This window comes from Lathamus discolor, chromosome 2, assembly GCF_037157495.1.
Source record: "Lathamus discolor isolate bLatDis1 chromosome 2, bLatDis1.hap1, whole genome shotgun sequence".
NCBI lineage: Eukaryota > Metazoa > Chordata > Aves > Psittaciformes > Psittacidae > Lathamus > Lathamus discolor.
This window is the reverse complement of record NC_088885.1, coordinates 88,564,496-88,589,726: the sequence shown is the minus strand read 5'-3', so window position 1 is coordinate 88,589,726 and position 25,231 is coordinate 88,564,496. Positions and strand designations below refer to the sequence as shown.

Sequence of the window (25,231 nt, the reverse complement as noted above, 5' to 3'; positions counted from 1 at the left end):
GAACCCTGTGTGTTTTAGTGCATTTCTTGGTTTCAAAGACTGACTACAAAATGGTTGCTGAGCACATGGTAATGCTATTTTGGTGTTTAGATGCTCGTATAAGGATTGGGAAGTCTGGGGACTTGTGGCTGAAAACACTCATCCCTGTTAGTTGTATGTTTGTGTCTATATAAAGATTTGTACCTTGTCGCCTACCACCATTTCTGATGTCATTTAATCAAGCTATTGCAGTAGGAAAAATATATAAATGTGATCATTTTAAGAAAGTCTTTGAAACTTTTTAAATAGGTAACCAGAATAGATTTTTAGGTACACAAACTTGCATGTGGATGTCTCTACTTTGGTTCAAGGACTTAATAACATGGACTGAGACTATTACATTTGGTGTATTTTTGTGATGATGAAGCTGATTTTAATTATTACTACTATTATTATTTAACAGACCATATTTACTTTGCAGAAGAACCCACCTGCAACAAATTTGCATTTCATTTCATTTACTGAGAACCAGCTATGATGAACAAAAAAATTAGGATTCTTAAAAGTTCTTTCTTATAGCAAAGTAGTGATAGTTTATGATGAAACCTCATCACAGTTAACATAAAGAAAATTTAGGCTTTGGGAACCTCGAAGAGAACTGATTGCAATACCACTAGAGGCCTGTTTGGTTTTTTTAATCTCATTTTGTTCATAATAATACAGCTTTACAAATGGAAATATTTCTAAAACTTTATAAATGGTGCTTTTTCTATGCAAAAGAGTGACTCTTTTTTGCATTAGATATGTGATGTGAAATTTACTGTGCTGGAATCTGAAGGAAACAGGGACACCTGCAGAGAAATCACCTTTGTTATGGCAAATAGTAGAAATAATTTCTCAGTGTTTTATTTTGAATTACCGTGACTCTACATGCAGAAGTAATTGTGTTCTGTAATGACGTTGGCTGGCTGGTGAGAGGGAAGGGTAAGACGAGAGGACTAGAAAGGAAGCAACCTCCTCAAACTCAGCTGCCCACAGGAGCTGTGTGTGTTTTATGGCCAGGTATGTGCTGGGTAGGAGCAGCCAATATAGAATCACAGAATCATAGAATGGTTTGGGCTGGAAGGGATTACCTAGTTCCAGCCCTCCTGCCACAGGCAGGGATTCCTCGTGCTAAACCAGGTTGCTCCACACCCCATCCAACCTGACCTTGAACATTTCCAGGGATGGGGCAACCACAGCTTCTCTGGGAAACCTGTTTCAGTGCCTCACCACTCTCACAGTACAGAATTTCTTCCTAATATCTAATCTAAACCTATTCTTTCAGACTAAAGCCATTGCCCCTTGTCCTGTCTCAACATATCCCCTTAAAAAGCCCCTCTCCAGATTTCTTGTAGGCCCCCTTAAGGCACTGGAAGATGCTCTAAGGTCTCCCTGGAGCCTTCTCTTCTCCAGGCTGAACAAGTCCAGGTCTCTCAGCCTGTCTTCACAGGAGAGGTGCTCCAGCCCCCTAATCATCTTTGTGGCCATAAGGCATTGGTAGGACTTGGTCTTCAGCTGGGGCTGGCTTAGCAAGGCCACTTCACATAGCTGGTGAACACAGGACGAATGATGCAGAGTGGCTTTTTGTGGCCACAGATGATAGGTTGCGAGGATGAGCTCACCATGATAGGGGCTATAGGCATGGCAGTGGAGGCTGAGGCTATGCATGGTACTCAGTGCTCCCTGACTGCCCGTGGGGTATCTCACCACACATTGCCCTCCCACACACAGTCACCACCCCAGACACTCACACGGGGCCCCAGCTGTACTAAACAACTTCTTCACTCACAAAGAGAGTGACAGAATATTATGGCTTTTGGATGTTTCACTATTTTCTCTTGTCATAAAAGATACACCTCACCTTGCAGGCATAATTTAATAACATTTCCAAATTTTATGAAATTTGCTCTTTTCTTTTTTTTCTTTTTTTTTTTAAATACAATGCTCCCAAAGAAAAATGAAGTTACAATATAAAATCACAGCAAAAAAAAAAAAAAAAAAAAGAGAAATGTGTAAATACAACTTTTCTATTAGAAAAGGCAGTGTCTCAGGAAGGGCTGGGAAGCAGGTACTTTTTACTTTTTTAAAACAGAGATAAACTTAAAGCCATTCACCATATTTACTCATTTAAGGGTTCAGCTAAATCATACCAGGTATTGCACCATAGCAAGAAAAACAGAGAAAAAGGGAGATTACACTAAACAAGTTTTCTGAGGGCACAGTTTGTTTTGATGTACACACACACAAAACATCTATCTTCATGCCTTACATATGGCCATAAATAAAATAGTTGAAACACTTGTTTCTAAAGAAATTGAAGATGATTTTGTGCAAAAAAGAAAAGCACCCCCCCAAAACAACAAAAAAGGAGAAACTATAAATGCCCCTTCATGAACAAAGAATGCTGTTTGCTCCTGCCTTTAAACTATGCCCTCTGATACACTGTCTTAATATACTTACTTATACTACTGTACTGTTTAATATACATCAACATATTCTGTTATAGCATAAATAAGAAAACTCCAGACGCAGAAAACAAACCCACTGCTATTGACAGTGCATTATCATGTCATATGAACCATTTTAGATATATATATACATGTACATTTGTATATAAAATATTAATGATGATACACAAAACCACAGATAGGGCATGTGCATGTCAACAAGAAAAGCGACACAGAAACCCTTACACGTGTGTGTGCGCACAAAGATGTTGTGAAGGCAGTGAACCTACCCGGTGATCAGAAATCACAGTTAACAGCTAAGTTCAAGGCAGCCTGAAACTGCACTGGAGCTATGCTTGCATACCCGGTTAATGAACGTGGCTTTATTTGTGTTGGATTTTAGTAAAAGCAAAGAAACAAAAACACCTGAGTAATCTTCTGTCCCCTCCCCTTTATAGCTTGGGTGTCTTAAAATGAAGGGTTAAAAATATTATGGCACGGGGTATACCATGTCCTAAATCTAAGAACAGTAGAAAAAAGGTGTAAGAGCAAAAGAAGTGGAATATTTGTGTGCAGCCAACATCTGGCTTCAGATGGCACATTGCAACAGGACTGGGAAATTACTTGGTCTCTTGTTGGTTGGTATCAATCAAAAGTGGAGAGGGGTAAGAACAGCGGACTGTACCCTACCAGCTATGAAAAAATGAACCCGCGTCAACTTCATTAGAAATAAAATCAAATAAAGAGGACTCATCACTGTAAGCTCCCCCTTGAAGGTCCTCTTCAGGTCATTCCTATACAAAATATTTGGTAATACTTCGTTGCCAGGTACAGTCTGCCTTGAAGCTGAATGTGTAGCAGGCATTGATGATAAAACCATAGCTGGGGCACAAATTCCTATGCCCATCCCCTGCACAGTGTCTCAGGCTGGAAGGGGATAAGCAATAACATCACGTAAGGTAACTGAGTTATAATATAGAAGTAGACTAAAACCTTTGGGCCTATAGTTTACATTACTCGTTTTGGGGGTGGGCAGTGTCACTGGTCATCCTGCATGTACCAGCCTACCTACTGTGCTAGTATTTGCTTCCACCGTTGTGGGTACGTGCATCAGTCTACAGATGTTCATACACAGAATTTCACATCTGGTGACAAAGCTATGAGATAGGCATGCACACATGCACTTTTCAGTGTAAAAGCACTTCCGTGCCCATGTGCCATTTGAGGTAAATGTCTTAGTTGGCACGAGAAGCTGAGACATCAGACTGTAAAAGCATGTATTTGTAATTCATTATTTCATCAGTATCTTTCCTCTAACTTCAGTGGTGTTGTCCCTGACTTACACCTGCAAAAGTGAAAGCAGAAGAAGGAGCTCTGTGTGCCTGTAATAGTTTGTATATATAGGAAATGTATATCAAATATAGATACACATATCAGGCCAAATTGGCTGGGGTACAAGCATTCATGATTCCAACAATTCTTTCTTTTATAATAAATCCAGGTGTTTGCATGCACTTGTGAACAGAGAACATGTACCTGTATGACAAGACTGCTGGTCTTGTTGGTTATACGGTTGTGTTTATTGCGGAATATCCATTTATTATGCAGAGTGGAAGTATTTCTAGATTAAGTAAATAAGATGGGTTATTTTTACGCATGCTGCTCAGGAAGTATTGCGGCACCAAGGACAGATTTTTAGGCAGCTGCAAAAATTTCTTTTTTGTCCAGTCTTAAAGTATGAGGGTGCTCAGGGAAAGGAATGAACTATTTGGAACAGGAAGTTAAGTAAAAGCCTTTTAAGAAGGTAGTTTTTATATCAACTGTGCATGGGGTTAAAATCTTGTCTCCTTAAAGTTAGGAATTTTTGTTCTAACTGAAGTTCCAGTGCCTGTAGCAGAACTCACCATGGAGTGGTGGACTTGACTACACTCTGCAAGTGCTGCAGTTTCTGGTCTCCATTCAGCAAAACACTTTATTATTTAACCTTAAAATTAGTTCCACTGAGGTAAAAGTGACTTAAAGCACATGGTGAAATGATCTGTTGAATAGGAAGCCAGGGTTCTCAGCACTTTTGCGGGGCTTGGTCCTTCATTAAACAGAAAGTGCCAGGAAGTAAGGAGAAGGCTACAAATTTTGACTGGCTGATTTAATTAAGGTCAGTGCTTTAAAAATAATTAAGTGCAACACTTAGGAGTGGGGCCACAGAATCTACTAGAGGACATCTGTGCAAGCAAAATAGGGTTTTTTTTATATGTGAGAGAGGGACATTTGGATATTTTTCAGGCGTTTAAAAAAGATGAAAAATGTGCGTAAGGAAACTTTCCCCACACATATTTCTAGCTAGTGCTTTTCTCAACTGTACATCGTACTTTTCTAAATAACTAAAACTTAAAAGAGAAAGAACAATTAAATATATTGTAACTTGTTTATGCAGAGAGAAGAGGGGCTGCTCTAACAAAAAGTGGGGTTTTATTGGGTAGGGAGAGAAAACATTTATTCAAAGAAGAGCCAACAATACCCTTTTTCTATACATTAAATGCAGTTCATACTTCACAGAGCATATTACAAGGGTGTTCCCTCTATTTTTCACATACCTCTTTGCCTGCCCAGTGACACAAACAAGGCAGCACCCTTGCAGGTGGAAACATTCTATATTTACCACCAAAGCAACTCAGAATCCTCTGGCTGGAGGGTTGCATCCCACCCCAGCTGTCTCTGAAGTCATCTGAGGTGGGCACCTCCATCTTTAGTTGATTTTAATCTTCCCAAAAGAGTCAAATAATACCAGCAAGTCAAAAAAAAAAAACATATCTGGTGTAAGAGACCTACGCTCAGGGAGTTAAGTGAGAAAGCCTGGCCACTCCTGCTCGTGTCCTTGTTGGCATAGTGCATCCGGCACATGGTTAACACTTGTGGCAAGGGAGGTTTGTAAGAAGCATCAGTTAAGGGAAGTGCTTTCAGCTATGTGACTACAAAAGCTCCTATTTAAATTAGGTTTTTGGTGATCAAACATTTTCAGTAAAAACTTTAGTACTCATTTTAGAAAACTGAGATGCAATGCATGCTACCAAAAGGAAAACTTTTCTTGTGGGAGAAGATAGCTGAACTTCTGATTCTTTCATCACTTTTACAGTCCAGCTGACTTGTGCTTTGCTGCTGTCGTGGCTCATGCAGCTCCAGTAACGCAGCTGTTGAGGCTAGATCTGTGCCGGAGGAATTTTAACTCATGTGGAAACGGTGCTCCCCTCGAGTTATGTGGGAAGAGAATTCGTACCTGTCCTGGCTATGGTAGCCACACATGTTGCATTCAAAAGGATCACGGAACCCATGGCAACCCATATGGATTGTATACATCACATGATCCAAGAAAAGGACTCGACAGTGTTCGCACTTGTAAACTTTCACTTGCTCCCCATTGCTGCTGATCACTTTGAAAGCATCCTGGGAATTGTCAGTACCTGCCCTCAAGACGTCATATTGCCTGTTTTCTTCTTTTATAGAGATGCCATTTCTTGCATGGGGACCTATGTGGTTTGTCAGGTAGATTAAACCACTCCGTTCCTCATTATTGCTCTCTGTATCTGTGGAGTCTTGGCAGCTGTTGCTGGGAGAGGCATCTCGTTCAGAGGAGACAGATTTGGCTTTGGAAAGCAGCAACAAGTTTTCCACTGCACTGTCCTGAGATGTATGGTTGGAGCGAGCCTGATTGTCCCCAAGAGGTTTGTGGAGCTGATACATGGGGCTGATAACGGGCACCATTTCAGAACTACCTGGTGGTGTCTGGACAAGGGGACGCAAAGACTCTGCCCCCAGGTAACTGATGGCATTATTAATGGCCTGGTCTATAACGTGCGTCTGCATAATCTCATTCTCCTTCTCATAGTTGGTGGTGGCATCGTATGGAAGATCAGGCAGACATTTCTCACCTGTAGTAAAAACCAGCCAGGAGTTAGAGGGTTGATTTCTACATAAGTAAGGAAGCAAACATCATGGTTTAATAGAACAGCAACATGGAAGAAAAGAATTGGTCAAGTACCACCTGAGGTATTCATAGTTCTTTAATATAGCTGGTCAGAAAAATTGTGGGTTGGTGCTTTTTTCTTTTGTTTTAACCTACAAAATAATCTGGGATCTTTGGAAAAGCAAATGGATGAAAACAGATCCTGGAACTAATTATATGGAAACTCATGGGAGCTAAAGATTGAGTGCTCCATCCTCTCTTTCTCCTTTAAACTGGACTCCTTCATCTGCCTCCTACAGTGAACTGAGGCAGGTCTTTGTGGTTAGTGAAGACAGTGAAGACAAGCACAGTTACAGCGAGCCTGGCTTTCGTGCTTCAGAGCATGAAGCACATTGTCAATATCTTTGCCCCCAAATATTACAATTTTTTAGTGGAAATTGTATGTTTTAGTTTTAGACCTTCAGTTTCTTACAAATAACCCACATTGGCCATGTGATTATATGTCATTTTGGACAAAAAATAACAAAGTCTTAACTTTTCAATTTCTCCTCCTTCCCACCTTGTTGTTTAAATAAGCCATGGTAGATACATTACCAGAACCTACTTATGTTTCTAGAAATTTAGTGGTGTCAGAGTTGTTATGTACAGGAGCAGCCAAGAACTATGGAAAAAAATTAAGGGCATTTGTAGTTGGAATATATTTTTCCTAGGAGGTAAAAAGCCCTATAAAGAGCAAGATTAATTCTTACTTGTAACTTCAGCTCTGATTTGGAATGCCTAATATAAGGGGGGACTCTAACTTTTTTAAAATCAGACTGCACTTATGTATCTCTAGTTGGATTCCCCAGTATTGGATGCTAAGTTTCACTACAATTTCTCAAGATTCCAGGACAGACAGGACTAAGCAAAACACAGAAGGTAAAATTTAGGAGTGGAAGAAACTGTTTAAATGCACAGATGTTGATTTTATGAACCTGAACAGTCTTCTCAAACGGTATAAAACATCAGCGTTCTTTTCAGGCCCCTAATAAATTTATACAAATGCAAAGGGATAAAAAATTCCCACAGGTTCATAAGAACTATCAATAACAGCTTGTTTACAGTCTGGATGGATTTTCTAGCTCTGCAGATCTTGGGAAATCCACTGAAAGCCACAAACATCTCTATGAGGGTCTGTCACCATTTCCTAATCAGAATGACATTGCTGGCCTTGGAAAGTCCTAATTTGTCTAAAATAAATGCTAATAGAAGCATGGAAAGTTTACCAAAAGATCTGCAAATTAAGTTAACAAGAATTACCCACCCAGATTCTAGTCAAATTCACTATTCAAAGTCAGTGAAGAGCTTGGAAAGCATCTATCATGACTATTGCAATGATGGGGCTGAAGTGTAGAAATTCCTGCTGTCTACATTTCCCACAAGATATGGTTTCATACTAGTTTGTCCATGCTCTGCAAGCAGAGAAAGAAACACTGAGCATTTCGTAAGTTCCTACAAGGGATGTAGGATACCGACACCTTCTAGGTGTGCTGCACAAGCTTCTACTTCATCTTGTTTCCTTTATTATTCTGCCAATGTGAGCACCTCTCTATGGGGGTGCATTCTTTTATCTTCCAGATTTACCCTTTCTACTGCTATAGTCTTCAGGCACAGTTTGAGGCTTAAGATTCAAACTAGACATTCTGAAAGACTCTTGAATTAAATATAGAAAACCTGCTAATACGAATATATACCCTTGACTCAAGGAGCTAAAAATGAGATCAAAACAATTTATATCACATGGGCACTGTATACCCCTGAGAAGTGAAACTGGTCTTCATTATACACAAAATTCTAGGCATCCAGAAGGCATGGTTTTAATAGCTGTTTCTTGGCTAGTCTTTGCTTTATGTAGCCTAACTAGTTGGTGGTTGGACTAAGAGGATTAAGTGCTCATAAGAGAAATTGTTTCCAAGCAGTGTCTGAAAGAGAGACAAACTTAAGGTAGGCAGGTATCATTTCCATATCTGGGCAATGCAGGTAATACTTGTACTCATTAAAAATAAGAGCTCATTTCTGTGGTTATTAGAGCATAAGGAAATTAAACTGCTAATGGTTTGATGCACTTCAAGCTTTGCACTGCTCATGGTTCTGCCGCAGGTACCAAATTGTAAAAATGCACTCAGTGCATTTTTTTCTTTCTTTTAACCTCTTTTTACTGCCTTTTGTTTCCACATGATAAGTATGCATCAACCTCACCTGCAGTTCTCACTCTCTGGTTTGGATGGCACAATTCTGCTTTCGGGTCTGGGAGCTACTCCAGTTTAGAATACACAGAGAATTTTACAGATAACTGGCTTAATTTGGTGAACAATCTCAGTTTTGAAAGGTAACGTATTTAGCCTTAAGAAAAAAGAGCAAAGCAGCAGATCATCTTTCCCTTATGCAAAGGGTGTCATTTGCTCCTTCTCCCTGGAATTCAACATGGGATTTGAGATGACACAGTGATCTACAGGAGCAATAAACATATTTTATTACACAAAAGCTCTCCTGACTATCCAGCCCAACCTTGTATTAATCAGGAATGTACCTATTACAAGAAGCAGCAGGTGAGGATTGGAAAGGAAAGGATTTGGGGGCATTTTCTTGTCAGAAGAGTTCACCCTTTTGAAGTTAGCAAATTTCCATAAATATCTGCTGCCAGTAGGTTGTCTTCCTACACCGCACCCTGAATAACTAACTGACAGGAAACTCTGACCTCCTAAAACTCGTAGTTAAACTGGCTGTCTTTACTGTTTCTCAGGGTGAAGAGAGAAAAGGAGAACAAAAAACCTAGTCCACACCCACAGACACATATAAGATACTTGCTAGCACCTTTTAAATTTTAATACTTCTGCTCTTTCTGGAGCTTTCATAGAATTAGTATTTTGCCTAATGACATCAGGTACTAGGGTGTCTAAATGAATCAGGTTTGCCTCATGTAGCTGATATATTGTTGGTAACTACCTCTACTACAACTTAAGTCCTTTGAGAAGCATAAGCATTTCTTATCCTTGACTACCTCCTGCAATTGTTGCCTTTGGACTTTAAAAAAATCTTGGACTTTCATTTCAAACCTTCTGTTGCGCCTCCTGATGTGCAACATCCCCTTTCCTTGTCTCAGAAACACTAATTTTCCTTTCACCCTTGTGTTCTCATTGAAGAAGGTTTATTTGGAATTTCTGTTCCATAAAGTAGTTTTTTTTGGCCTTGACTTTTGACTGAAGACCTTCTTCATATGTATTTTGTTTCAAAAACTTCAATTTTTTTCTAATTGTCTCCTATAGAGTATTATAAATGAACACGCAGAGAATTATTGAAAGAATCTGACTAGATATGAGTAGATGCTGTCCTCTGATCTCCCATGTTTTTATTTATGTAAGACTAACTCTACATAGCTGACAAAATACTGTCTGTGTGTCACACAAAACTCATGTGACCACTATTTGTTACAGACTTATGGAACAGAACAATATATGTGTAGCCTCCTTTATTTTTTTTCACTGTTCAGACAAAAACTACTAGGTGTAAAAAGGCCATGAAGTTTTTGCATTATTTATAGAATGTACCCAAAGGTCTTTCAGGTATTATTCTCAGACCTGGTTTTATTTGTTTCCATGATTATTTTGGGCTGTAAAAGTAAAGGATACAGACTTAATGAAGGGGTTAATAATATTATCCAGCCTATGTACAATTACTCTCAGATACTTTCACAAACACCAATATGCCCAGATCTGAATGTCATCCAAGATGTTAATAAAATAACCCCAAAAGTGTGGTCAAATGCTTTCCCAACAGGAAACATCTATTCCTATCTGCAGCTTTTTAAGGCAACTTCAGGAGCCTGTCCAGATCTTGTAGTGATCTGGTTCATAAGCATTAGAAAAAGTTGGGAAAACAGACTTAAAATCAATCTCCAGATGTGCAAAATTAAACATGCAGAAATGTATGCTGGCGAAGTTTGGTTGTTTTGGTTTGGTCTGGTTTGTTTTTTTTTACCCCAACACATCTCTGTATTTGCTTCTATAGATATAGCTAACTTAGTAAAACAAGTGAAATTAAAATCACAAAGCGAAAGTTAAAACCTTGTGAGATGTTTTTTGGTTTTGTTTTATTTTTTAGGAGACAGCAAACGTTTAACTCTTACCAACAAATTTCTGAGGCATAGAGCTCTTACGTTTGGCGACGTTACTTGCTAGTCTATCCAGCACGAGGGATCTTTCTGACCCTATCTTGCACAGGTCTTCAGCCATTTCACTCTGGTTAGTATCCTCTTTTATGACTGAAATCAAATGACATCAGAAGGGTTAGGCATGCTTGTTCCATTTTAATGGAACTATTGTCTTCAGGTTATTGTTTTCTCAGCTAATGTCCTTAAGCTCACAACAACTGGAAGGAGAAGCTCACCTCCGCAGACACAGAATGATTCTGACTCTTGTTAACAAAGTCCCTCATGCTGATCAATCTATGTACATGTTCATGTTTCCCTCCTTTAGGATACAAAAATGAGATTGCAACTGCAAGGCATCTGTCTGTAGGCAATGTAATCTCTCCACCCTTGTTCTAGAGGCACTCTGCATTTCTGTGAATAAATGAGGTTCTAACATTATACTGGACATAAAGGAGTTAATCTTTTCATCCTCCTGCTCTCACCCCCACCATCCCTCTGCACCCTTCTCAGTGGAACTACCTCACCTTTTCAGCAAGAAAAAAGGACAAACTTCTCATCTCCAGCAGAAGATTAATCTACAAGCTACACCAGCTCTTCTTCCCACCATCATCTTTTTCCCTGGTAAATATTTCTATATTTCATTGATGCAATTTTAGACTTTAAATTACAATTTAAGTTGCTCAAGTCACATCTCTAGGGGAGCACTGATATCCAATACTCAAACCTGTTTCCCAACCTCCTGCTGCTGCTGTGACACTAATGAATTAGAAAGGAGCTCAGCTGTAAGGCTCAAAGAAAAGGAGACTATTTCACTTTCACAATGTTTTAGTTCAGTACTTTCCTGCAGAAAGAGAAGGGATGTATGATAATGCATTGTCAAAGCAATGACTATGATGGAAAGGTATTTCTGACTTCCGACATCTGAAGGAAAAATGCCATGCAGCAAGATCACAGTGCAACTGATTAACTTATTTTGTTTGGTTTTGTTTTGGGTTTTTTGGGGGGGAAGAGGGGGAGGGACAAGTTGGCAAGAGAGGTCAGAGACAGGAGAGAAAGGAGTTAATTTTACTTTTACCTGATACTGGGATACAGGTATTTTTCCTGAACTAGTTAGCTGCTATTAAAGGGAGATGCAAAGGATTACTTTCAGACTGTGATTCTGCAAGCTGTTTCAATTAGGTGTACCACTCCGCTACCTTTTCCCTTCTGTGTCTACTGAAAATTTGTTTTATCACTGGGTTTACCAGCTCACAGAATCCATTACTCTGGCACCTGGGTGTTTTTCAATAGTGGAGAACATGCTGTTCCTATGCAATATTATTTTGGCAATATACCACTGCCATAAAAGGATGATTGTGAAAGTTTGATTGTTCCTGACAGATGTGAAATCAGGGTCTGGTGGATAATTAGAAGGAGCAGGCGAAGTGTCCCGGATGACAACACTCTACAATACCAAACTGAAGAGTACTCAACTGATTCTTGAGTCCCTGCTGCAGTCACACATACTGCAGTGACAGTGACAGTAAGTCTCATGGAATTATGCCCCAACCCCATAAGATACTGAAGACTGTGACAAATGCAAGATATGAACAGAATTTGATCATGAAGTTGAAGAAGAGTAAAGGGCATCGGTGGTGCCTCGTCATCATGAACAAGCACATGCCAGCATCTTGTGCTGGCTTAGGCTTCCAGATACCACTTCAGGAAGAGACAGAGATTGTTTTAAACCAGCTTGTTCAACAGGGAAACAAATGATTGAATTGCTAGCTAAAAGTAGAAATGATCAAGAAATATCTGTTTAGGATATAATAACATTCCATTTCTAATCAATTTGAGAGAGGGTAAGTTATGTACTCAACTCTCAAACTTTAAAAACTGTTATATATAGAAAAGTAAAAATGGCATACTAATTTCAAGCCTTTGCAACTGAACCCCCCTGAAATTTGCTACCAACCTGATAACTATTTTTCTGTAATTTGGTGTCTATGAACTGAAAAAGATATCATTGTATCTTTTCAAACAAAAATCCACAAGTGACTGAAGAATTGTAATTGACCCTTTTTAAACTTCGTAAACTATGTCTTCTGTTATTTTATATAGGCCTGGTAAGACTTCAGCACACTTCCATTCAACTTAAATGCAAAACTCCAAATAATACCCATAACAGAAGAACTTCACATAGACAGTGAGGTTCTAGTCCTCTAAAATAAGAATTTTGACATTAAATTCAGCAGATTCCTAATTCATGCTGAACCTCCTATCTTAAAGAAAGCAAACTAGAGTTAAAATATGAATAATCTCTTGCTCCCCTCCTTACTCTCTTTGTTGGATCTTTCCCTTACTGAAGCACTTCATAATATATCAATTGTATTTCTTAGATTTACAAGCTGATGAAAAGCTTCTACCATATCAGGTCCTTTCAACTGATATTTTTTCTAAGTACACTGCACAAAGTATTTTAAAAATGCTGTATACAAAGCAATCCCGATCTAGAAGAATATAAAATCAGATGTTGTAGAAAATTTTTGTATAAACTTTTTTGAGTCTGAAGGGCCTCAATTTTGACTCTAATAGCTCTATATCGCACCCTGAAATATTATAAGAACAGTGGTAGTACAGCTATTTGGTTTTCTAGATATAATGTAGAATGCACTAAAAATCCCACAAAGACACCCACTCATTCTCAAGTGTTTCATTTGTACATTTTCATCTTTTGAGTTTATAAGGGAAATAATGTAAAATAGCAAAATGGTAAAATGATGTGTTTGCAGTGAAGTAGAATAGGTTAGAATGAAAAATACTAGGAAAAACGCGATAAAGTTTTCTCTCTTAGATACACAAACATTGATTTATAAGTTCTGAGAAAATTCATTTAAGAGTGAAGTTTTTGGCTGGATATAAGGTCTAAAACCTGAAGCCAATCCTCTATTTGGTTTGTTGGGCTTTTTTTCTAATTTGAAAAAGCAGTCCTATTATATTAAATATGGGTTTATATAATACTTTCAGTATATGCAAGGAAAAAGTAATTCTTCCAAAGCACTCATGAATTCCACAAGTTTTCATCCCACTGATATATTAGTCCTAAGTTAGTGTAAACTCTCCTGTCATGATTTGCTATAAACAAAAGTCTATCTCTAAAATGGTATTATTCCTTATCAAAGTTTATGATTCCTGACATCAGTTTCATCTGGACATTTTTGCTTACTAAGACTTTAGTAGTAGTTCAGCTACTCATTCACACAGATTTTCATGTTCTGTGTGCAGGCATTCAAATACATGTGCCAGACACTGAAAATTCAAATGCCAACACATAATATTTGCTTCTAAATCCTATCACCTCTTTGAGGAATAAGTATTGTCGCCTACTGTGTACTACATTGAGCTTTTCTATTTATACATACATTCTCCAGCCCCTCAATAAAATTAGAAGGGGTGCTGCTCTAACATGCTGCTTGCTAGAAGCATCTCAGTTGTATTTGCTGCTATCATTATGTGCATATACTTTACATTATTTGATAGCACATAAAAACATATTCAAGTTCTGTCCAGATATAAAATATTAAATGAGTCATTATTGCAAATAGGTCAGAGGCAACCTATCATTTTCATAATTTGAAAAGCCAAATAACATATACAGGCAAGATGAAAAGGGTATGCAAGAAGTGTAACTTACTGGGTGGGCTGAAACTCCGTCACAGAAGATGGATCTTATATTCTCTTAAAACTGCACATGCAAGGGGATTTTGTATGGTTATTTACTTTGATCAATCCCAGATAGAACTTTAGGACCTTTGTTAAAAACCAATCCAAACCCCAATACCTGCTTGCTGTATTTTTCGGCATAGTTTTAGATTGGATATTCTCCGAGAAATAGACTTAACCTTCATCATAAGGCTGATCTCTCAGAGAAGCACAACAATTCATCACATCCCCCAGTTTTCTTTTAAAAAGGAGGTTGGGAAGAAATCTGTCAACAAATTATTAGCCTTTCTGGATTGTCTCAGACAGACAAACTATATTAAATGCTTCTGGATTCATGTCCTCATGCTTGGAAAACTGGGATCAGAGAGAGATGGATCATCCTTATTAGATGAGTTGGTACCAGTGGTCAAGTAAGCCCTTTAAGCTGTACCTGGGAAAGGCAGAAGATGTGCAGTGTGGAAGCTTCCGCAGCCTTACCCAGAACCCTGATATTAAGCCTTTATTAAGAATACATCCACAGGAGTACTGCAATACAGGACTCAGGGCAAAAGAGAAAGGTGGTAAGATGATGTGGTCATACTGTCTTGAGATGGTGAACTGAAATTTTGCATGTCTTGGAAGTGTTTTGCTACACACCTGAGTTTTACTTTAGCTTTTTGTTTGAGCTAAACAAAACAAGACAACAATCAAATATTTATCAAATATAGAATAAATCCAAATGCAATATCATACATATGGGGTGGGTGTGTGCCTCCCCAATGCAAATGGTGCCGCAAATAGTACTTCTGTTCTTTTTGCACTCTTTTTTCTGTGTACATGACAGGGCAGAGTTAATCCCCAAATGGACACATTCATTACCTGAATAAAGGCTGCTTGAGATATTCATTGTCTGCAGGTAGTTATGACAGCGTTCTTTATGTTCTTCCAAAGAACTGCGCTGCTTATAGCTGCGACCACAGTATCCACATTTATGAGGTTTGCCAACTGCAGAAAACACAATCAATGGAGGAATTCAGATGAGGTATTCAACAGTCTACTAATAATGGTAAGAAGAACATGAAAAAAACCCATCCCAAAAAAATAAACCCCATCCTGTAGTGAACTGAAGGAAGATTTTGTTAAAAAAAAAGCAAACCAAAAAAACTCAAAACCTAAAACTTAAAAACTTTAACCCAAACTAATGGAAAACTAACTGATTATCTTCATATCAACAGGCCATTTCTGTGGGTGCTGCAAGCTGATTTTAGATGATTCACATCAGATAAAAACTGAGACATTAAACCTTCAAAAATGGCATCTGCACAAATTAGAAACTGAGACACCTTCAAAAGTCTGAGTATAGTTGCTGTAGTGCCTAGCTCCCACAGAGACTGCCGCTGGGGAACTGACAGCGTAGGTAGAGACACCTGCCCATGGCTGGAGGTCAATTCTGACGTAACCACAGTCAGCTCAGCCCTTTTAGGACAATGTTAGATTTCTGCTTCTGGAAATTCAAGAGACATGGCATGACAAAACATTTTCTGTACTACACCAATCCAGATGTAGGTAGTTACAGGAATTTCGCAGTAACAGTACCGTTTCATAGACTTGTGGACCTGAATTTTCTGTCTTAGCATGACAAGACTGTCACCTCATATGTGCTTTCACAGTTTTAGATGGTTACACAGCTCAACTTTCGAATTCCATTTACAAATTCTCAAGTTTAAATCAGATTCAGACATTCAAGTTATTTTATAATGTATTGATATCAATTTGTCAATTGCAAGAACTAATCACAATCTATAGTTCATGCATTGTCTCTCTAGCTACCGAATCTTCAGTTTGTCTAAAGTGTCCAGGTGTAATTTCATGTATGAAAGACTATGTTTAAAATTGTGCAGGGATGAAAATCAGTAACAGTAACGAGAGAGGCAAAGTAGTATTTTTAAAAAATACGCTTTCCTGAGTTGGGTCAGGGCTGGACAGGAGATGTGGAAATTATTTTGGACATCTGGGACCAACACTAGGGATCTTATTGTTCAATGTGTGCTCTAATTTAACGTGTAGAGAATTTCCTTAGTTTTGTGCAACACAGAAATGTCACTGTGAGGGCTCCCCTTCTGATACACAGAACTTAGTCCCAAAGTCAATTTCACAAGTAAAGTTACCACTGTCAGCTCCAGCATTGTGTTTTAGAGGTCTATCCAAATAGCAACTTGCATTTCCAGCCTAGCTTGGGAAACTAGATGAGACAACACTCTGCTTTTAAAGGCATTTTGAAGGTGCTAAATTGGTTTTCCTTCACAGAAGGTGTATGACTATGGCTTCTGTCAAACAATGAAAGGTCCATGGTAACGGAAAAGTGCAGCTGTTAAAAAATATTTATTCAATATACACTGAAAACTCTGAGAGTCCTCTTTTTTTTGAAGATTACTATCTTTCTCCCACCCTCTCCCTCCTCCCCGCTCTTTCTCTTTCAAAGTAGTTGCAATAACAAGGTGTAACAAATAACTGCTGCTAAATGCTGTAGGTGGTATTCACTCCTTAGGTTGAGAATGACTACCAGACTGGAGGTTTTTGAGACTTTGTGACTTGAAACCTACTCTGTTTAGAACTTACGTTATCTCTAGATGCTGATAAATGCCACCCAAACCCCAAACCAGTCCACCAGTTTTAATTCATGTTCGTAGTTCCATGAAATAGATTACTCACATGAGGCTTGTAAGATGAAACCCAAATACAGAAACTTTTAATCAGCTAAGAAGTATGGGAAAAGACATGACCATGAGAATGAGATGTGTTTAGTCATTTCTTTGCTGCTAAAACACTGTGGCCAGCTCACAGCTTGGTTAACCCCAACATGGGACTACTCGCCTCCCCAGGGTGAGAAGACCTTTCAGTCTTGGGGGTCACAAACAGCTCCGTCTTCGCAATGGGTACAATGATGAGTGCCCCTGGATGATCCTACACCTTCACTTACCCGAGTGAGTCCTCAGGTGTCCCGTAAGGGCATCCCTGCGCCGGCAGGCGTAGTTACACAGGTGACACTTGAAGGGCTTTTCACCAGAATGCAACTTTATGTGGCGCAGAAGGTTGCCCTTCTGCGTAAAGGAGGCTCCGCACTGATTGCACTGGAAAGGGCGTTCTCCTACAGGGAGAAGGATAAAATATGTGAGAACAAAAAATCTTAGCAGTAACAAGAGAAAGATTTCAGTGAGAAAGTTGTTTTCTCACTGCTGCTCTGTGACTTCCACCGGCTGCAGGTTTGATATAACATGAGGCTTTCAGACTAAACCTGCCAGTTTCTTAATGCTTCACTGGCTGGGTCAATTTGATCTGAAAATCTAATTTTTTTTTTCTAAATCAGAATGGCACATCACAATGCAAATTCAAACTCATTTAAATAAAGTGACTGCAACATTTTGTGTTGAAGAGCCACTCTTCCTGATCAGCAGTTTTGGAATAAACCAATATCCAATTTTGCATGTTGTGGCATTTGGTGGGGTTTTTAATGTGGCTTTTTTCAAAGGGTCTTTAAAATATGCCACTGAAGCAGCAAAATAAAAAGGAAACTCATTAAAAATGCATTTCAGGATCACAAGTTCATTTCAGCGTTACATTCTTATATTTAAATGAAAGGCACTTCATTATAACAGTTATAATAACTTCTTTTCATTTACATTTTCCCTGTATTTTCCCTTTCAATTTCTTCTCCATTACCTGTCTGTCCCTAAGCCGCCAAATCAGGAAGGAGACAGAGAAAGAGAAAGAAAGAGAGAGAGTAAAATCACATAAGTTAAGACAGTGCAAAGGAAGCTCTGTACTTCCATGCTGAAGTCCCAACCCTTCTAGGTCAGGTATGAGCTGAGGAGCTACACAAATGGCCTCTGCTGGTCTATATTTTGAACGGACATGGGATAAAACTTGGAGACACAGCTGTGATTTGTCTAAACTGGTGCCTGCTATTAAGGAAGCAAACCAACTAGCCTTTGCAAAAACTAGTATGAGAGTTGCTTTCTTTTTAGTGCTGTTTAAAATCAGTATGTTCATTTATTCACTTAGCTGGGTTTTTTAAATTTAAGACATTTTAAGCTTTTTCTTAAGTCAGTGGGAAATAAAATATGTTTCCAGTTGTACCAGGTAGGAGTAAAGGAAAATTTATATATGAGAGTGTTCTATCAGCAGGAACCGCTCCTGCATGCCCATTTCTCTGCAGCCCTCAACTAAGCCAAATTAGCTTTTGAAACTCATTTGCTGAACTCTGTTTCTCTTAGGCATAAATGTAATCTGCTCTAGTAATTATGACACACTGTCGGTATTAGAAATAGCCTAGAGATGACCTATTCTTAGTTTTGATTTTCTTTATATAACAGTAATATTGAATTTAAAATTTTAGTGCTGAAATTAAAGTATATATAAAAATAAATACAAGTTAAACAGTTTCTTTCCCTCTCTCACTTGACTATCATGCATTATTTTGCACACCTAGGACCAACTTGCGTGTCCATCCATGATATACATTCAGCATGATAATTTCTGACTTTTGGGTAATGCAGTAGAACAGCTGAAAATCAATTAGGCAGCAGCACAGTAATAACCCAAAAATCTGTAAACTCAACCATCAGGGCTGGTAGATTTAGCATTCAGCAAACAATAAAAGTAATCTGCTTTATAGCAAGATATTACCATTGGTCAAATAGCTGCAAGCAGGTCAGCATAGCCCCTGTCAAGTCAAATGAGTTCACTTTCTTTGTCCATCAAGTATCTGTATTCACCTAAACTATATCTGCAACTGGTTCAACTGGGGTGGCCCACAAAAATGCCAGAACGAGCCTTATAGATTTTGCAGTGTACTTCACAAGCCATGCACAGTAGTTGTTAGGGGAAAAAGAAAATGGGTAAGAGATTGTCTGCTTTACCGCTTATTCTTTGAGCCAGTTACTCAGTGTGGAAGGTATTTTTCAGAAATGGACTGAAACAGTACTGAAGAAGTCATTTTGTCATGGGGGACACAAATTCAGAAGAAATGGTTAATTCTTACTAAAGAGCTTTTTGAGCATTCATTTCTGTTATTTTTACTCAGAGGAGTGTACAAGGAGAAAATGAGGATCGTAGAAGTACTCCAGGAATGAAATGTAAAGCAAAGTAACATTGAAATCTATCTCCAGCCTACAGTTTTCGCTATTACAGGGTTGAAATCTTGCACTGTGTGGAGAAGACAGGCGGATGGAGCATTTCAAATGAGACTGCTGCCTTTCAAGTATTTCTACAGAACGTACAGTTCTGTAATGGATCAAATGTAAGAGAACCTGCATGTACATTGCTGTGCAAGGAAAATGACACCAACACTGCAAGATCCTGAAACTACGTGTAGCTTGACTGGCCCTTGGTTGTCCATGCTGCATCTACCCAGGTGGGAAAAGCCTGGCTTGTGAGACCAAGAAAGCTCCTAGCCCTACTAGGATGGATATGGTCACTGGTGGAAAATTACTGGTTGTGGCACTATCCTCCCAAAATGGGAAGGATGGGAAGCAAAAATGTTATGCAGCTTTTACTTAAGCGGTCAGATTTGTGTGCTATTTTGTTGCCAGTTCTGAGCAGCACATATCTGTCCTGGGCCAATTTCATCACACGCTGAGTAACTATGGACTAATATGGGCCAAAAAGCAAAAACTGCAATGGGAGCCTTGAACTGAATCAACCATTGGAGTGATTTGCAAGCCTTAGTGGCAGCATGGGCCCTGGGCTACTTGCTCAGTGAAGAATATTGATCCTCTTATTTGAAATATTTATTATTTCTTAAACAATATAATGACAAAATCATCCAAACCTCAGAGACATGCATAGCTCTTTTCTCTTTGTTTTGTTTGGGCATTAGTTTTCTACATAAGCTGGAAACATTTGGACCCAGCTAACAAGACATAAGTGAACTAACTGGTGACTTAAAGATGGGGACATGTAAGGAGGGACTATATATACCTATGCACACACACATATATATGCACATATACATAAGCGCCCCATGCACATACATACATGCGCAATGAGCAAGCGAAGCCTGAATCAGTACCTTAGGTCTCAGCACCAAGGAGCAGAAGGGGATTTCTCTGTCCTTTCTAGATTGTCTTTTTCCTAAACACCAAGCAAGATAGCAGCAAGCTGGAGAAAATCAATGTACTGAAAGCTTCGGGGAAGGAGAGTTAGAAGAGTCAGGCATCTGTGAGTGGGATTCGCTCCACAGATGGGAGCAACAGGTAAGGTGCTAGGAAGCAGTCTGTGCTGTACAGCTGCTAGCAGACAGGAGGGGACAGAAATATCAGGTGCTGCTCTGCATATCTGCACTTGGCAGGTGTATTCATTTAAAGTAATTATGCCTTTTATCAGGTCAGGAAGTCATTTTATTTTGGCACTTATAGCATGCTAGAGTTTTGTTCACTTATCAAATATTTATTTAAGGAAGCCTCACTGCATATGCAGGTTTTACATGAATTAGCAGCAAAGTAATTCATTTGTGAGGCTTATTCCTTCACCAGGCATGTATTGAAATGGGCTTTGGCATAGTCAGTTAAATGTCTGTAATAGTATATCCCATTTCTTCTTTAATTTTCACAGTGCAGCTGAAAGGAAAAGCAGTCACCACAGTTTCCCCATGACATCCCTTTAATTTAAACTACCAGCTCTGAGCCTCCACTCCCTTGCCAGGCCCTGAAAAAATGCTGAAGAGTCTGCTCAGGAGAGCAGCTGATGACAAGGCTGGAGGGAAAGTAAAGGCTTTCTTTCCATGGAAGGACTCCGGGGTGCAACTTCACACCCTTTAGGTTTATTGAGTGTAAAAGAATGGGATCCTGCTGAGCAAAGTGCATCTCATGGGGTGCTTCCACTATAGGCTTTAACAATGTTCCTTGATTAAAAAGAAAGTCCCATTGGCAAGGGGAGGGCTCTGCAATGGGTGGAAAAGTCTTAAGAGAGACAGCTCTTGTGTGGTAGCATCCTGAGCACCCTTGGCAGGCATATGAGCCCCCTGCCAGGTAGGGTGTTCGGGCATTTGGAGGTCTATGCCAGGGAAACCAGTTAGGTGGCACCTGGTGAATCTGTCATGGGGACAGGCAGCTTAGCTCATCCTCCAGAGACTCAGCATGCCAGGTACCAGTCAGTGCATTAGAAGCAAAGGCAGCTCTGCCCACTGCTTCCCTAAAATCAGGTATGCCCCACAATGGCCATTCAGCCCTAGTGCAAACACTGCCTTTGATCCACAGGGACTCAAAACAGCTCCTCCAAATGCAACAGCATACTTTTAATTAAACAGGAGCCTTCTTAAGTAAGCACAAAAACGTCTACCTCTAAATGCATTTTAAGTTGCAACATTTTATTCCAACTACTACAGCATCCTCATCAAGCCTATGGGTCTGTTTAAAAGGCCTCATGTTCAGGTCATTTTCCATACGCATTTATCAACTTTTAAAGGATCATATTAACATTAAATTTTAAAAAAAAAAAAAAAAAAGGAAACAATAGACCAACAAGCACTTTGTTATATCTAGGAAGTAGGCTGCAGCCTCTCTTCTGAGAACTAGATGTGGCTTTTCCAATAAAGATGATTATCTGCTCTTCCCTGACAGAGGGATTTATCATATTAAATTGAAGTAGGCAATATAACAGCACTACTATCACCAGCACGGTTTCTGAGCATGGCTAACCCATGTTACACTAACACATCACACCCTTCCAGAGCTTGAACAGCCACGGTTACAATAGACAGCACTGGAAGGGGTGGACAACACTCAGGGTCTTTTTGTGGATCCTCTCCATTACTCTGAAAACAACCTGTTAATCTCATTCCTTAGTCATTCTGGCAAAATCAGTTAAGTATGACTGTGGGGATGCAGGGGAAGAAAGTATTTTTGTGTTCACTAGCTGGACTATTTCAGTGGAATCTAACCATCTGACAGGTTATTCTCACCTTAAAAATATTTTAAAATTCCCTCTCATTTGAATATTCACGCAAAAATGCCACATACTTTGCTTATTTATATTCAAAGTAACCTGTGTAGCACAACAGTACAGTTCAGGTCTCCTTTGACTATGAATGACCTTAGATGTTATATTGGAAGCCTGATTTTCAGACAGCTTATATGATGTAAGATGAGACTTACCCTCATCTTTCTTTCCTCATTTGTATCAGCCTCTTCATTTTTTGCATTCTTTAGGACTAGTTAGAATTTGAAAATTATGGCAACAAGATTCAAAGAACTGATAATGAAAAGCCATCCATATGGAGAACATCATCTTTACACGTCTCTTTTAGTGTCCCAGTGGAAAGAAACCCTTTAGTCCAGATTTGACCAATGGCAGTACTTGGTTTTACTTCATGAAACATTTGACATAAAGTTAACTCCTTTTTTACTGTCAGTATAGCTCCCTTAACATTTATTTTTCCAGTTCATGATCACTGATCCATAATGAGTTTTGTTGCATTGTTGGAAACATAAGAACTGGGTCAATTTCAGAGTTAGCCACAAATGAGTTTTTCTTCAGCAAGTCTTTAAAATATCTTAGAAATCAAAGATTTTTTTTTTTAATTTGATTTTTCATGTAGCTTCAAACCAAACAAACAATTTCTAGCCCGACAGATGGAATTCCATCAAAAAGAAATTTCAATTCCTGTGCTGTCTGAAATGATATAACAAAATAACTGAGATTCAAATGCCCACCGATGCTACATTATCTTACAAGAGGGAACATGTGCGTCACACAGAAAGTAAGTCTTAGTTCCTAAAATGTGGCCAGTTCTTGCCAACTAAAGGAAAAACTACGGCAGGCCTTACCAGTGTGGCTTCGTTTGTGAACCATGAGCACATTGGGACCGATGCAAATTATCCCACAGATATCACATTTTAGCTTTCCGTTAGGAAGTCGAATGCCTCCAACTCCTGACATAGCCTTGCTGCCTGGGCCATTGTGTGAGCCATTCATTTTCTCTCCAGAGGTATCAAGCATTCGTAAATCCTCTGCACATTCTTCCCCATTCATTTCACAGGCACGCCCATTCTCTTCATCACTCTGAGTCTCTATTTTAATATTACCGGCTGAAAAAAACAATAGAGGACGCCACTCAGTTTTGTCACAGAATACATATGGTGGCAAAGAAACAATCACATCAAAGGAGATAACTTGCAAATAGCATGTACAATATACCTAAATAACAAAAGCTACAAACACAGCTACATTTCCATGGGCAATATGATGAGTTTGTAACACATGAAATGAACAGTGAATATCAGTGAGACAAATACAAGGCATCCAGGGAACTGGGAACCCAAGCAACATTACAAGTCTGTTCTTAGATCACCTTGAGAGATTTGCATTTGTAATGTTCACTTTGACAATTCAGGATAATTGGAATTGAACTTTAAATGAATCCAATTTACATGGATTTGTCCAAAACAATTGTGAAAGTAAGTAACTCATCAAAGAAAATGAATGAAAATTAACTAAAAATGCAACATTCTCCACTTGGCAGGAAGATCCTGAGGGTTGTACTGAACCCAAATATTTGGCTTGCTGTTCCAAGGGGTAAACAAAGACAATGGGAAATTGAAGAGTACAAGCACTGATCAGGAAACCAGGGTGGGGAAGGATGGAATGAAGAATTTAAGAGCAGAAACTAGTATTACAGGAAATTATAGGAGTGATAATTGTGTTTTTAGGACAGCAGTATTAGGATCGCTGAATGAGAGAAGAGCATCTCTACAGCCATGAGTTACTAGTAAAAAACCCAGTCAAATCAACAAAGGTGGGTGAGAGAACTGTTTTGACTATTGGATAAGTCCTTTGCGTTATAATCCCATAGGTGACAACTGCTTGAAGTTTGAAGAATTCAGGTATAAATTTGACATAGCTTCACTACTTTTCATACTGTAAATTAGTAAATTTGGTCTGATATGAGAACAGCAAACCTAAGTGTTATGGAAAAGGGCCAAGATTCAGATCAGTTAATGCCAGTATTCATTCCTCTTCTCTCCACAGGACTGTATGATGTTTTGTGTAGAATAAATCATCTTTATAGTTATTTCTGTCTTTTCTATTGTTACAATTTGGGGTGAAAAATTAGTTCTTCAGTTCACTGCCCCAAATCTTAGATTCCTTTCAGTGAAATACTGCTTCCTTCACCCCATCCGAAAAAGCAGAGCATTTACTTTAGTGCCTAGCTGAGTGCATGAGAGGTCTGTTTCACCCAAAAAAGATCAGGGCTCTTCCTTTTGTGGAATAGTAGTTTCATGGTAGCCTTATTGATAAGTGGTGGTGTACCAGTGATGTAACTAAGCTATGGACAGCATTAACTCAAGATGTGAAAAACCTTGACATTCATTTGAAAAGGAAAGGTTTAAGAAACTATTCTCTGCTACACCCTACAACCTCCCAGGTGTCCCAGGAGGATTGCATGGATGTGACTGACAAAAGTGTCAGACTCAAAATCCTACTGAGAAACAGGATGAGTGCAAAGGTGTTCACATTTCTTAACACTGCCTAACTGGACACATTCTATAGAGTTTATCAATCTAAGCAGCATTTTAAAGATTTTTCAAATACTGCATTTTTAACAGAAATCATGTGCAAGACAGAATGAGTGCACATCATAAATAGCAGGTTTTCCTTTAAAATGTGTGCTCTAAAAAGAGGAGTAATTTAGAGCTATGGGGGAAAAGAATAAATCAACGACCAAACAGTGTTTTACAAAGGGGGCATGACTGGCTAAACTGAAGTGACCTACAGTATTCTGCAAATTTATGGGCTACAACCCCATACTGCTGTTTTCACCATGGTGAATGGAAGCAATATAACTATTTGGCTTGAGCACATGACAGATTTTACATAATTCACACCCCATTGTTTTAATTATAATAATAATAATTTGAATGTAAATATATTTAT

The 25,231-nt window shown here is 38.9% G+C and overlaps 1 protein-coding gene across 24 annotated transcripts in view; it reads right to left on the bottom strand.

Moving 5' to 3' along the window:
- Positions 1-1,872: 1,872 nt before the first annotated feature.
- Positions 1,873-25,231, bottom strand: part of IKZF1 (IKAROS family zinc finger 1) — a 68,265-nt gene continuing 44,906 nt past the window's right edge. For 15 of the 24 annotated variants that reach the window (XM_065667687.1, XM_065667691.1, XM_065667683.1 and 12 more), the window contains 5 exons: positions 23,125-23,385; positions 17,280-17,447; positions 15,179-15,304; positions 10,595-10,729; positions 1,873-6,394 (listed from right to left, as the gene is read on the bottom strand). In XM_065667687.1, coding sequence (XP_065523759.1) covers positions 5,688-6,394; positions 10,595-10,729; positions 15,179-15,304; positions 17,280-17,447; positions 23,125-23,385 — 1,397 coding nt within the window. In that variant the 3' untranslated portion in view covers positions 1,873-5,687. The remainder of the gene's footprint in view (positions 6,395-10,594; positions 10,730-15,178; positions 15,305-17,279; positions 17,448-23,124; positions 23,386-25,231) is intronic. The other 9 variants (XM_065667697.1, XM_065667698.1, XM_065667701.1 and 6 more) reach the window with 5 other exon arrangements.